The 13,316-nt window shown below is 37.5% G+C and overlaps 1 protein-coding gene across 2 annotated transcripts; it reads left to right on the plus strand.

Moving 5' to 3' along the window:
- On the plus strand, window positions 1-10,227 carry ftr86 (finTRIM family, member 86). Of its 2 annotated transcripts, none has more exons than XM_079387372.1 (9): window positions 1-578; window positions 4,443-4,538; window positions 4,620-4,853; window positions 5,539-5,698; window positions 6,697-6,789; window positions 6,863-6,976; window positions 7,553-7,618; window positions 7,705-7,907; window positions 9,486-10,227. In XM_079387372.1, the coding sequence occupies exons 1-9, from the start codon at window positions 69-71 to the stop codon at window positions 9,819-9,821; spliced, it is 1,812 nt and encodes a 603-aa protein (XP_079243498.1). In that variant the 5' UTR covers window positions 1-68; the 3' UTR covers window positions 9,822-10,227. The 2 variants fall into 2 exon arrangements, with proteins under 2 accessions (XP_079243498.1, XP_079243499.1); XM_079387373.1 differs by having other exon boundaries at window positions 38-578; window positions 6,869-6,976; window positions 9,486-10,014.
- The last annotated feature ends 3,089 nt before the right edge of the window (window positions 10,228-13,316 follow it).

Here is a 13,316-nt window from a genome sequence, read left to right on the forward strand (position 1 = left end):
GTTCTGGTTTAAAAGGAAATGTGAAAAGCCTGTGCTTTTGCAGAAACCCTGGATTGTTCATCTACATCATGGCTACGACAGACTGGGCTCCGGAGGCGTTTGCTTGCCCCATATGCTTGGACATGTTGAAGGACCCTGCTACCCTTCCCTGCGGTCACAGTTACTGCCTGCTCTGTATCCAGAAGCACTGGGATCAGACAGCGACGAAGGGCTCCTATGAATGTCCTCAATGTAGACAGCATTTTAAACCAAGACCTGTCCTGGCCAGAAGCAACGTGCTTATGGAAGCTCTGGAGAAGCTGAGGCTGAGCAGGCAGGACGGCCCGGACTCCTCTGTCTCTGTGAGTTCAGCAGGGCCCTCGTCTTCTGATCCAGAAGGATCTTCAGGAGCTCTTGCGTCTGAGACCGGACTGTATCCCTCTCTGCCCTCCAGCTCTCCGCAGCTCTGCCCGCTGCATCAGCAGGTGCTGGAACTGTACTGCTGTGAGGACAAACAGTGCATCTGTGACGAGTGCAGCTTTATAGGACACAAAGGCCATCAGGTGGTCCGTCCAGATGAAGAACAACAAAAGATTCAGGTACGCAACTGCATCATGTTTGGGTAAATCTCACAAAACCTGTCAAGAACGTCATGTTTCACCTCAAAATGTAAAAAAGAAAGAAATTTGTATTCTCACAAAATAATCCCAGACAGGGTAACCAGCGGCTATAAACACAGCCGCTATGTTAAAGGGGTCATCAGATGCTCATTTTCCACAAGCTGATATGATTCTTTAGGGTCTTAATGAAAAGTTTATAACATACTTTGGTTAAAATTTCCCAATGGTAGTGTAAAACGACACCATTTTAACCCTGTCAAAAACAGCTCTTTTCAGAGCATGCCGTTCTGGTGCATGTCCCTTTAAATGCTAATGAGCTCCGCTGACCCCGCCCCTCTCTTCTGTGGGGAGCCGTTCTCATGATACTGTTTACTTTAGCCGTGGAAATTGCTAAGTAGCACGCTATTACGAAAGGCGATTTACAAAGTTTCATAAAAACCAACTTCTGTAGGTGAAGCTGGATCACGAATGATTGGCGCGAACATAAACACATTTAGATAGATCGGGGGTGCATTCCCTTCAGAAACAAACATAATCCATTGCATCTTCAGTGGCTCAGATGTATGCTATGTAATAAGTAATAATGGTGCTATGTTCATTATTACATCCAACAACAAAACGCCTCAATCTCTTGTAGACATTCTTGTCTGCATCTGCTCCGGCGTCAAAACGATGGCGGACTGATGACTGCTCACTCAGGGCGGGTCTGTGCTAAAACACCAGCGTCAATCAACAATCGTAGGAGGGGCCTGGGTCTGTGTGACATCACTCTGCCAAGCAAATGAGAACGGCTTGATCTGAGAAAGGGGATATTATTTATAAGGATTAAAAAACAAACAAAAAACACTGGGTGGATTTTTATCATTAAGGTGTATGTGAACAAACACTGCCAACACACATTTGTTCAAACACCATGTAGAAGTGAATTTTGCATCCGATGACCCCTTTAAGAGCCTTAAATGGATAGTTCACCCAAAAATGAAAATTACCCCATAATTTCCTCATCCTCAAGGCATCCTAGGTGTATATGATTTTCTTCTTTCAGACGAATCTAATTGGAGTTGTATTTAAAAACATCCTGGCTCTTCCAAGCTTTATAACGGCAGTGAATGGGTGTTATTTTTCAGTAGTCCAAAAGAAGTCCAATAAAGCGCATCCATCCATAATAAATGTGCCTCACACGGCTCAGGGGGTGAATAAAGGCCTCCTGTAGCAAATTGATGCATTTTTGTAAGAAAACTAGTCTGCCCAACTAGCTGTTAGTCAAGGGATAATCTCTTTTTTTTTAAAGTCTTTCTTTTCCGATTCATATTATTAAATTTTTAAGTAACTGACTTAAAGTTGTGATGAGTAAATTAAAAAAAAAAATCTTGTAAGACTAGTCTAAGCAGTTTATGCAACCAGCCTCGTGACTTGCCTTAAAGAGTTTTATTTTGCAATAATGACCTGATAACTTGCGTTATCCTGCTTACATGGTCACATACCAAATAAATAACTATTTGTGCATAAAATATTGATCTGAATTAAATTTATTTTATTATGTGAGAAGAAAGAGCAAGGATTCATATGAGATTCTTTTAAGAGATTTAGACGACTCTGTTAGCATAGAGCGCTGCCTAAATCATATAATGCGATTTTATATTTTCTCACAATATCGTTACTTCAGGTGCTTGTATTCATATTTTGAATTGATGTATTCGTCAGTGTTGTATAAAGTACTCAATCATCACACTTCAGTAACAAGTAAATATACCTTTATGAAAATTAATTAAAAGTTAAAGTAACCAGAATACTGAAGTAAAAATATTAAGACAACTTATTGTTAACCTGTATAAATGATCAAGCAATGTTTTAGTGTTGCAGTGGCGATGCACCAACAACTCATCTCTAATAGAAACGATCCAATCAATGAGAAGCTGATTGGAGTCAGAAATAATAGTTTTATTTCAGCTTGCTCAATCATATTTTGATTACTTTAGGACCTCAGCAGCATCAGTCTCATCTAATCTGGTGTGATAGCTTCAAAAATGTCACAAAGCTATGAAATTGTGCGCTCCAAAATAAATATCTATTAACAAATCAACAATCTGCTCTCAAAATGTGTTTGTAACTATTGAAACGCATCGGTATGTCCACATACTACCGTTTTAATAGAGCAACATCTGATTTTAATGAATGAACATTACTCATATAACCATGGTTTTTGTGTTAATTCTTTCTATTCAGGCCAAACTTCCTACATGTGATTGGTTATTTATGTAGAGTCTGGAATGTTTCCTGCTTACTGAAAAATGTCATGCTTGTAAAATATCAGTGCGTTTGTCCCTCACGAAGCCCTTTAGCTGTTTCTCAAGTTCTCCAAGACTGGACGCTGGTCAGTTAAAAGACATCAGAAAATAAAAAGATGCACTTTACAAATTATTCCAAGGAATAATTCTAGCTGTTGCATATAGACTTGAAGACTTCAAACTTTTTTTTTTATCAAGCAATTATGCTGTTGCATTGAGCAATGATGCATATGAGCTTTTAAAATGTTAAACGTACAGTATACTGGGTTTGAATCCGCTTCTGATACTAATCCCAGGCATGTGCTCATGTGTAAAACTTCCTCTGCTTGCACACAGAAACCCATTACCTAACACAAATATAGGCATCTTTGCCAAATATAGGCACACCCACCTTTGGCAATTTCCATAATGCTTATCCTATGCAAACTGGTGATGATAACATATGCAATGAAACCAGTTCTGTCCGACTGATATCAGCGGGTCAAGGTAGCAGTGGACATATACTGGACGCTTGAGCACTTCAGTGACTTCACCTGCTGCTGATCCTTTACTATTACACAAGCAATCCAGTCATGAACAGAAGTCAGTGATCAGATCATTGAGCTCGCTCAGTCTGTTATTCAGTTAAAAATGAGTAGTGAGTGTCAGAACAGCAAACTAAACCCTCTTTTTCGGTCTCACTGATCTGTGATGTGAGAATGGGATGTACTGCAATAAATGAAACCTAGTCAACTGGAGCACATTCAACAATTGACACACTCTTGACGATGACAAAAAGCATGCTTAAAGATATGGAGAACAGCATTTATTTAGGCATTCATTACAGTTCTCTTAAAGTGGCGGTGATGTTTAGTTTCTGAATGAAAGACTTGTTGATGCAACAATTGCATTTTGAAATTAAAGCTATAATGCCTTTGAGTAGTTTGTCTGTCTGTAATAGATGTGTGTTACAAAACCGTGATATCCACTGAAGGTGCTGGTAAATGGAAATATAACACTTTATTTTAGAGTCTCTTAACTAGTTCCTTATTAGCATGCATATTAATATTAGAATAGAATATTAGCCATTTATTAGTACTAATTAAGCACATATTAATGCCTTATTCTACATGACCATATTCTACATCCCTAATCCAATACCTAAATTTAACAACTACCTTATTAACTATTAATAAGCAGCTAATTAGGAGTTTATCGAGGGAGAAGTCGTAGTAAATAGTGAATAAGTGTTCCCTAATCTAAAGTGTTACTGGAAATATTTAGTGGCCTCCCAAACTATCAGATAACAGTTTTAAAAACATCAAAGTTGGAAAGTTAATTAACTGGTTATTGATGACTGTGGTCTCTGTGACTGATATGCAGTAACAGTTTTGCTTAGTTTATGAAAAGTTGCATTAGATGCATTAATCTTGGGAATAAAAGTAAAAATGTTCTAATCCCTAAACCATTCACTGCTGATTGCCTCTTCAAATGAGACTGGCCAAGGGCTGTTTTGTGTTTTTGCTGTGCGTATGTCTTGGACTGTTATACATTGACATTGTATGTCTTTATACAGCAAGAGCTGAGGAAAGTGAGTGATCGGATACAGGGGAGCATTGCAGACAGAGAAAAGCTTCTTCAGAGCCTTCCTCAGGTTTCTCAAGCACACAAGGTAATAATCACATAGGAAATGTTTTGCCTTTGTGTCTCAGTAATGGAATGGGTGGTCAAGATGTGAGTTTGTCTCTCTCAGAGCTCAGTGCAGCAGCTGCTGATGAACAGTCAGGCGGTGTTTGCGGATGTCTTGAGGAGTGTTGAGCTCAGTCACTCTCAGGTGCTCGAGCTTCTTCAGACGCACCAGAAATCAGCCAGCAGCCGCGTCGAGGCCCAAACCTACAGCCTCCAGCAGGAGATCATCAGCCTGCACAAGAAACAAGAGGAGCTGAAGAGACTGGACAGCATCCAGGACCCCATCACCTTTCTGAATGTAAGTGTCTGGATTCAGCTTTTATTATGGCAGGCATATAACATCAGTCATTGCAAACAGATGGTAGTGTATGAAAACACTTAGCTCTGTTTGTTTTGTTTCAAATCACTGCATTTATAGATAAATGTCCATGTATTTGGGTCAAAGATGAGACATCGCGTTTTGGTGTCCACATCAAATTAAATTGACAAGTGATTTTATATACGCAGAAAGCATAATGAAATGCAAGTCAAGTGTCTACTTTTATTTTCAGTTACACTCTTAAAAATAAAGCTGCTTCAAAAGGTCCTTCACAGCGATGCCATAGAAGAACCATTTTTGGTTCCACAAAGAATCATTCAATCAAAGAACCATCTCTTTCTTTCGTTTTTAGAATCTGAAGAACCTTCTTTCACCACAAAGAACCTTTTGTGAAACAGAAAGGTTCTTCAGATGTTAAAGGTTCTTTATGGAATCATTTAGACAAAAAGGTTCTTCTATGGCATCGTGAAGCACCTTTGTTTAACGTTACATATATATATATATGTATATGTGTTCTTTCAGAAGATGATTTATAACAAGTTATTTGGTGGATGTCACCTTGGGTATATGTCATTTGTCTAAACAAACATTTGTATAAATGACAAGTAATAGGGAAAGTTTTTGGCATTACCACTGTACTGAATCTCTCCCGTATCTTCTGCAGACATTCATGGCCGTGGATGCTATGGATCAGGCTGGGAATGCAGCGATGGAGATCTGGAGTCCAGAGTCTGTGATATCTGGGGTCAGACTGTGTCTGGACGCTTACAGACAGGCCGCGCTAAATCTTACCAAAACCAACCTGGCCAGCATCTTTAGAGTGGGTGAGTGTGTGACAGTGTGTTTCACTGGACTATATCTTATAATATGTGACCCTGGACCACAAAACCAGTAATAACTTATGGAAATTGAGATTTATGCATTTATAAATACGATTTCCATTGATGTATGGTTTGTTATGATCGGACAATATCTGGCTGAGATACAACTATTTGAAAATCTGGAATCTGAGGGAGCAAAAAAATCTAAATATTGAGAAAATCTCCTTTAAAGTTGTTCAAATGAAGTTTTTAGCAATGCATATTACTAATCAAAAATGAAGTTTTGATATATTTGCAGTAGGAAATTTACTAAATATCTTCATGCAACATGATCTTTACTTGATAACCTAATGATTTTTGGCAAAAAAGAGAAATGTATAATTTTGACCCATACAATGTATTGTTGGCTATTGCTACAAATATACCTGTGCTATAAAACAATATCATATATTCATTGTTATACCTTCAGAAAGTATAATTTTATTAAAACACATGATAATCAATTATAATGCATGTTAACTTTGTTTACAATTATTTATGAAAAGATTAATGCATTACAGTGTATTTATATATTTTTTTAAATAATGGATCATGCGTAAAGGCTTTAAGTAAAGTGTTACCATAAATTGCAATGAATAAATACATTGATTTTATTAATAATTAGAATAAATAATTCTGCTGAATTCTTCTTTATACTAACTGTATGCTGTTGTCGAGCAACATAACAGGTTTATTTATGGTCACATGAACGTTTGCGTTTTGCAATAGCAGAATTTTTTATTATTGTTATTTTATGTTCTCTGCATACTGTAATGTACATTATCTGCGCAGCTAAACTGTCTTCAGTGCAGTGCAAATAAACATAATGCTTTATTTTGACATCACAGTTCAATTTCAGAAAAATGTGGTTGTAAATTTGACTTTTACAAATAATAAGCCAATGTATTAGTGCTGTGAAGATCAGCAAGCATGCCTTTTGACGGCCTCATGTCATGCTGCAGTCAATGATGGAGCTGCACAGGCTCATTCATCCGGTCAGTCGTGTGATGGAGGTCCCGTCTCCAGCAATCCACAGCCATCCTCACAAAACACAGGTGAGCACAGTTTGTCATTACAGTATTGGTAAAGGAATTCGTCTTGCTTGATTGTAAACTGTTTTCCTCTCAGTTACAGAAGTTAAGTCAGAGTCCGTGAAACCAGATGTTAAACCCAAAGTCCAAGCTTCCTCTGCTGCAACACAAGAACATCACAAGAAACAAGCGTGTCCCTCTGCTGATCCAGGTAAATCATCTCACTTCACTTCATCGCCCTAAAATATGCATGTATTACACATGGAAATGTAATACATGGGTGAAATGTGACTTAGACATGTTTTCATGAGATTATTAAATGTGACCCTGGAGAACAAAACCAGTCATAAGAGTCAGTTTTTCGAAATTGAGATTTATACATCATCTCAAGGCTGAATATATATAATCTTTCCATTGATGCATGGTTTGTTATGATCGGACAATATTTGGCTGAGATACAACTATTTGAAAATCTGGAATCTGAGGGAGCAAAAAAATCTAAATATTGAGAAAATCTCCTTTAAAGTTGTTCAAATGAAGTTCTTAGCAATGCATATTACTAATCAAAAATTAAGTTTTGATATATTTACGGTAGGAAATTTACTAAATATCTTCATGGAACATGATCTTAATATCCTAATGATTTTTGACTTAAAACAAAAATGTATAATTTTAACCCATACAATGTATTGTTGTCTATTGCTACAAATATACCTGTGCTACTGATGACTGGTTTTGTGCTGCAGGGACAAGTATACAGTTAAACCTCTTTATTGTGTCTCTACAGCGAGGGCATCAGCATCCTGTTGTGTGTCAAATCCAGCTCCTAAAACCAGAGAGGAAATGCTCAAATGTGAGATTGTGATTTTTCTACTTCATTAAATTTGTTGGGCAATGTTGTTCTTTTTTTCATATGTAATGGTGTGTATTTCCTTTCAGTCCGCATCGAGCCCACTCTGGATCACAGCAGTGCTTTCCGTCACATTCGTCTGTCTGATGGATATCGCAAGGCGACTCTCTGCGCAGAGAACCAGAATTATCCGGAGCATCCGGACCGGTTCATGTTCTGGCGGCAGGTGATGTGTGTGGAGCCGCTGGCCGGGAGCCCGTATTACTGGGAGGTGGAGTGGACGGGACAGAGGGTAACAACAGCATTCACAAACCACTCAAATACACTGGACGATACGCAACTTTAAATGAATCTTTAGGTTTTACACACAAAAGCCTTACAGTCAAGGTGCAGCTATTGTTGCAAACTTAGTCATGGGAGTATAAAGCCAAAGATACTTTTATTTATTTATTGGCATAGTATAAATTCATAATCTTAAAAGGATAGTTCACACAAAAATTAATATTTGCTGTTAATTTACTTATCAGGCTAGACAAAAATTAATACGAGTGGTTCCTGATGATGTGTTGAGGTCTTATGAAGTGAAATGATTGGTTTGTGCAAGAAACTGAACATTATTTATGACATTATTACCTGTAATCCAGAGCCTCGGGAAAATAGGGAAGTCTGAATCATTTCTGCAAACTGTTTTTATCAGACAGTTCATTCAGACGAGTTAGGCATGTTCAAATATGAGTTTGATCGAGTAACTTGTAGATCTGTGCTGCTTTCAGATGCTTCAGTCTGATTTGATGAATTGGTTAATCTAGTTCATTAAAAAGAACCGGTTCAAAAGAATGATTCGTTCACAAACCTGACATCACTCCGGACCGTTTGCCTGAGGCTAATTAAGTCTTTTGCAGTTAATATCTCTTCATTTTTTGAAAAGGTAGTATTTCAATGTTTATTTTTTTTCAGTGTTAAATCTCTTTGTTGGCTTATTTTACCTGTAAAAGAATACATGCTTATAAATTATACACAACTGTATATAATTCACTTTTCACTTGCAGCCCTAGTTATAAATTATGAGTCACTTATAAATAATTTATATACAAAATTAATAGCAGTTCTTAGGATTGATGTGGTCTGGATATGATTAAATATGTTTGGAAAATAAAAAAATATGATCAGAATATCAACTTGCCTAATTATGCACACACTGTATAGACAGAGGATCATATTAAACAGTTAATACACAAATCTTTGCGTTTTTCCACTTATTTATTGACTAAAATGTGACCTTGGACCACAAAACCAGTCTTAAGGGTCAATTTATTGAAATTGAGATTTATACATCTATATACATTTATACAAGCTGAATAAATAATCTTTCCATTGATGTATGGTTTGTTATGATCGGACAATATTTGTCTGAGATACAACTATTTGAAAATCTGGAATCTGAGGGTGCAAAAAAATCTAAATATTGAGAAAATCTCCTTTAAAGTTGTTCAAATGAAGTTCTTAGCAATGCATATTACTAATCAAAAATTTATATATTTACAGTAGAAAATTTACTAAAAAATGTATAATTTTGACCCATACAATGTATTGTTGGCTATTGCTACAAATATACCCCAGCGACTTAAGACTGGTTTTGTGCTCCAGGGTCAAAGTATTTAAACATCACTGAAGTCAGGTAAAATAGTTTAACAAGTGCTGTCCTGCTGAAAAACCAACAACAAAATAAGGATCTAGAGTCCTCTCTTGCATCGGCTAAAGGTAGTTTTTCATGCAGTAGATAAAGCATCTGCTTAATAAATTAATTTTTTAAAAGTCATAATACTGGATTTATTCGTTTGGTCTCATGACATTGATTTGCTCTCTTCAGGTGACGGTCGGCGTGGCATATAAGGACATGAAGCGCTCTGCATCTGACGACAGCGCCAGACTGGGTCACAACACGCAGTCCTGGAGCCTCTACTGGTCCGGCAAGGCCTTCTCCATGTGGCATGATGGGAAAGAAACCGCACTGGTCGCTCCCAAAGCCAAACGCATCGGGGTTTATCTGGACCAGCAGACCGGCGTGCTGGCATTTTACAGAGTGTCGCATAATCAGGCCCAAGAAATATGCTGCGTTCACATGCATTTCGACAGACCTCTCTTCCCCAGCTTCCGCTTCTGGTCTGGAGTCGGCTCCTCCATCACTATCTGTGAGCTCCGCTAAAGAGAAGACAACGACGGAGAAATTACTGACAAAAAGATGAAGAATGTCAGCTGTTAAACATACACCCTTAATGCAATCTTTATCTGTTTACAACTATACGATGAAAATAAAATACGAATACTAATGTGTGTGCTTGTGAAATGCATATTTATCAGTAACTTACACTTGAATAAAAGCTGATGCATGTGAGTATTAAGCACAGTTATCTTCAGTGGAAGCAGCGAATATGAATAATACATATTTAGTCAACAAAGCTTGTCCTGGCAGCAAGAGCAATGAGGTCTATAAATACTCGGAGAAAGCTATCCGTTCCCAAGTGTCCCAGAAAACCAGGAATTTTAAAATGTTTTCCAAGCCTTGAAAAGTCATAGAAAATGAGAAAATAAATAAAGCTTAATGCTGAGACCGACACTGATGACGCACCATACCGTTCTGTTCAGTCATAAGTCATAAGTTCATATTATATGTAAACATAAGTGTTTTGAATTTGTACTTCCAGAAGCCTGTTAAGAGCAAGTAGATCCATTACTGGCCCAAAACCCCCATCTTTCTTTGGAATGATAAAATAATGACTACTGGAACTCCTACAGCTCTATTGCTTCTAAAAGAGAAGGAGAGAGGATATTTCTGCCTGCAGCACTTGAGTTGATTCTGCTTATGCTACAGATGCGATTGAAAGGACAGGGTTTCACTGCAAACTCTAGCCTCCTGATGAAGAGCGAGAGGTTCTGCTGTCTGGTGGACCGAGGGAAGCTGTGTACTCCTGATTCTTTATATGTGTGCTTTACTTCTCTGTGCTCTTGGCTTCCAGCCTAGAAGCTGAAGTGCTTTGTGACAACACATTTGGGAACTTGTGCTTTCATTTCTCAGACCACAAGCTGCTGTTGACGGAGTTTAGAGCACTGGATCTTGTGATACTGAAAAAGAAAAAGAAGGGGAAAGAAGCACTTTTTTTAATTTAAAATGACAATTTCCAAACCCTTTTAAGCCAGCAGCACGACCACAACGAACTAAATAAATCAATAAATAACACTTTCCAGGTATTACATTAATGAAACAACTAAATTATTTTTTGAATGCTTGAAAAAACAACAAAAAACAATAACAACTGTCATCGTCAAAACATAACACAACCACCGTTCAGGGACATTCAGTCTTTCAGTCCAAAGGAAGCGCAACAAAGTCATTGTTTGAAAAAGCTTTATAAAAATCCAGGAAAAGAATAAAACTATGATGTTCCAGCAAATCACTATAATCCAATAAGTCTAAAACTAATCTAATATTATTCATTATATGTCGGTCCCTCATAAATCCAGACTCATCTATAACAGTATCCAAACAGTCTTCTTTTAGCAAATATTAAGGCGAAAATGTTATAGGATTGTTAAGGAGTGTGATGGGTCGCCAGGTGTCTACATTGGTAAGATCTTTCTTAGGTTTAGGAATTAAAGTTATGATACCTTGCATCAGCCTCTTTTTCAATACTTTCTCTAAAAACCTGAGTTAAAAAGGGAGTCCATCACACCCTGGGGACTTCTTGTTCTTCAAACTCTTAATTGCTCTGTGTACCTCCTCAGGAGTAACAATGATATCACAGACACATCTATCTCTTTCAGATATAACCTTAACATAATTAACCGAGTCTAGAAATGAGGACGTTGTCTGCTCTGAATACCTTGATCTATAAAGATTCTTATAAAAATAGACTCTGTAGTTTGATATTTCCTTTGGATCTTTAATAATCCTGCCATCAACACAAAGTTGTTCAGTTGTTGAGAGGGTCAAATTATGCTTTTCTAGCTGAAAACAATATGCGGACTTGAATTTTTTCCTGGATCTTATATAAGCGCCCCTAGCCTTTGATATTTTTTGAATTTTGAATTGTGGCTGCTTTGCAATAGCTAGCAATTAATTCTTTAATTTGATCCTTTACATCTGTAATTCTAACAGTGAACTGGCCTGTTACATAATCTGCCATTAAAGGGTTATTAATAAAGATAGTTGTGTGGTCGGTCAACGGGGTGCATTGAATGCCGACATTCAGATCAAAATTTGACATATATTTTGATATGAGCCAATAATCAATACGAGATAGTCTTGAACCACTTTTATTGGCCCAAGTAAACTCTAAACTGTTAGGGAATCTCTCTCCAAATGTCCATCAATTCAAACCTGTCTATCAGGTCTAACAGTGCAGGACTAGAACAAGCGGTCCTTTTTGGAGGACATCTGTCCAAAGAATTATTAAATGACACATTAAAGTCTCCTCCTAGAATGAAAAATGCATTAGGAAATTTATTAGACCAATATGTAAGCTTCTCATCTAATTTGTTAAAAAAATTCATTATCCAAAGAATTATTGTACCCATATATTTCTGAGAATTACAGTTTGTTAAGTGAAATCACTAATAAATGAAAATGACCTAAACTATCTGATTCTGAGCCTAATATATCCCCAGCAGATTAGTGTTCGGTGCCGTGTGAACATATCATTAGCCCACTCAGATTTACAACATCTGAATGACATTCCTGAAGAAAACACAAGTCTGCTTTGTGCTTTCTAGCAAACAAAAAAAGAGCTTTTCGTTTGACTATCCCTGAGGCCCCTGGCATTAAAGGATATTAAACACAATGACATGAACCACCAACAATAGAGAATAACGAAGACTACGCTTAAACTTCATCTTGAGTAAAGAATGAGCACTGAATGAATGTAGAGTAGCTGTAGTCTGGAGTCCTGGTCACGTGATAAGCGCTCTCTGGCTGTGGCCCAATCACAGTGGACTGGACAGCACTCAGTAATACAGATTCATGGGACAGATGTCTGTTTGAATTTCAGATACGACTAAGAGTAAACGATTTGATCATCCTGTAGGAAGAAACAGGTCAAGAGATATTAGTGATGTGTCGTTCGCGAACGAGTCGGCTCTGTGAGTCGACTCTTTTAAGTGAACAATATGAGTCGGCTCTGTGAGTCGACTCCTTTAAGTGAACAATATGAGTCGGCTCTGTGAGTCGACTCCTTTAAGTGAACAATATGAGTCGGCTCTGTGAATAGACTCTTTTAAGTGAACAATATGAGTCGGCTCTAAGAGTCGACTCTTTTAAGTGAACAATATGAGTCGGCTCTGTGAGTCGACTCCTTTAAGTGAACAATATGAGTCGGCTCTGTGAATAGACTCCTTTAAGTGAACAACATGAGTCGGCTCTGTGAATCGACTCTTTTAAGTGAACAATATGAGTCGGCTCTGTGAGTCGACTCTTTTAAGTGAACGGCTCTGTGAATCGACTCTTTTAAGTGAACAATATGAGTCGGCTCCCGTCTGAGAGCCGTTTTCTAAAAGAAAGTTTTTTTTTTTAACTACTTTTATTACCAGACAAAATAATGGGATGATTTTTGCCACATTGCTTCATGTACTGTTCTGAGTGTGATTTGTTTTTAATAGTTTGTGAGTGAGAGCACATACCTGATACATTACATCTAATGTCTGCAGT

Source organism: Barbus barbus (genome assembly GCF_936440315.1).
Source record: "Barbus barbus genome assembly, chromosome: 31".
NCBI lineage: Eukaryota > Metazoa > Chordata > Actinopteri > Cypriniformes > Cyprinidae > Barbus > Barbus barbus.

Coding starts and splice junctions, on each gene's coding strand:
- ftr86 (XM_079387372.1), top strand. CDS start 69: ATGGCTACGACAGACTGGGCTCCGGAGGCGTTTGCTTGCCCCATATGC. Junction 5,699..6,696: donor GGCCAGCATCTTTAGAGTGG/GTGAGTGTGTGA, acceptor GTCATGCTGCAG/TCAATGATGGAGCTGCACAG. Junction 7,908..9,485: donor TGGAGTGGACGGGACAGAGG/GTAACAACAGCA, acceptor TGCTCTCTTCAG/GTGACGGTCGGCGTGGCATA.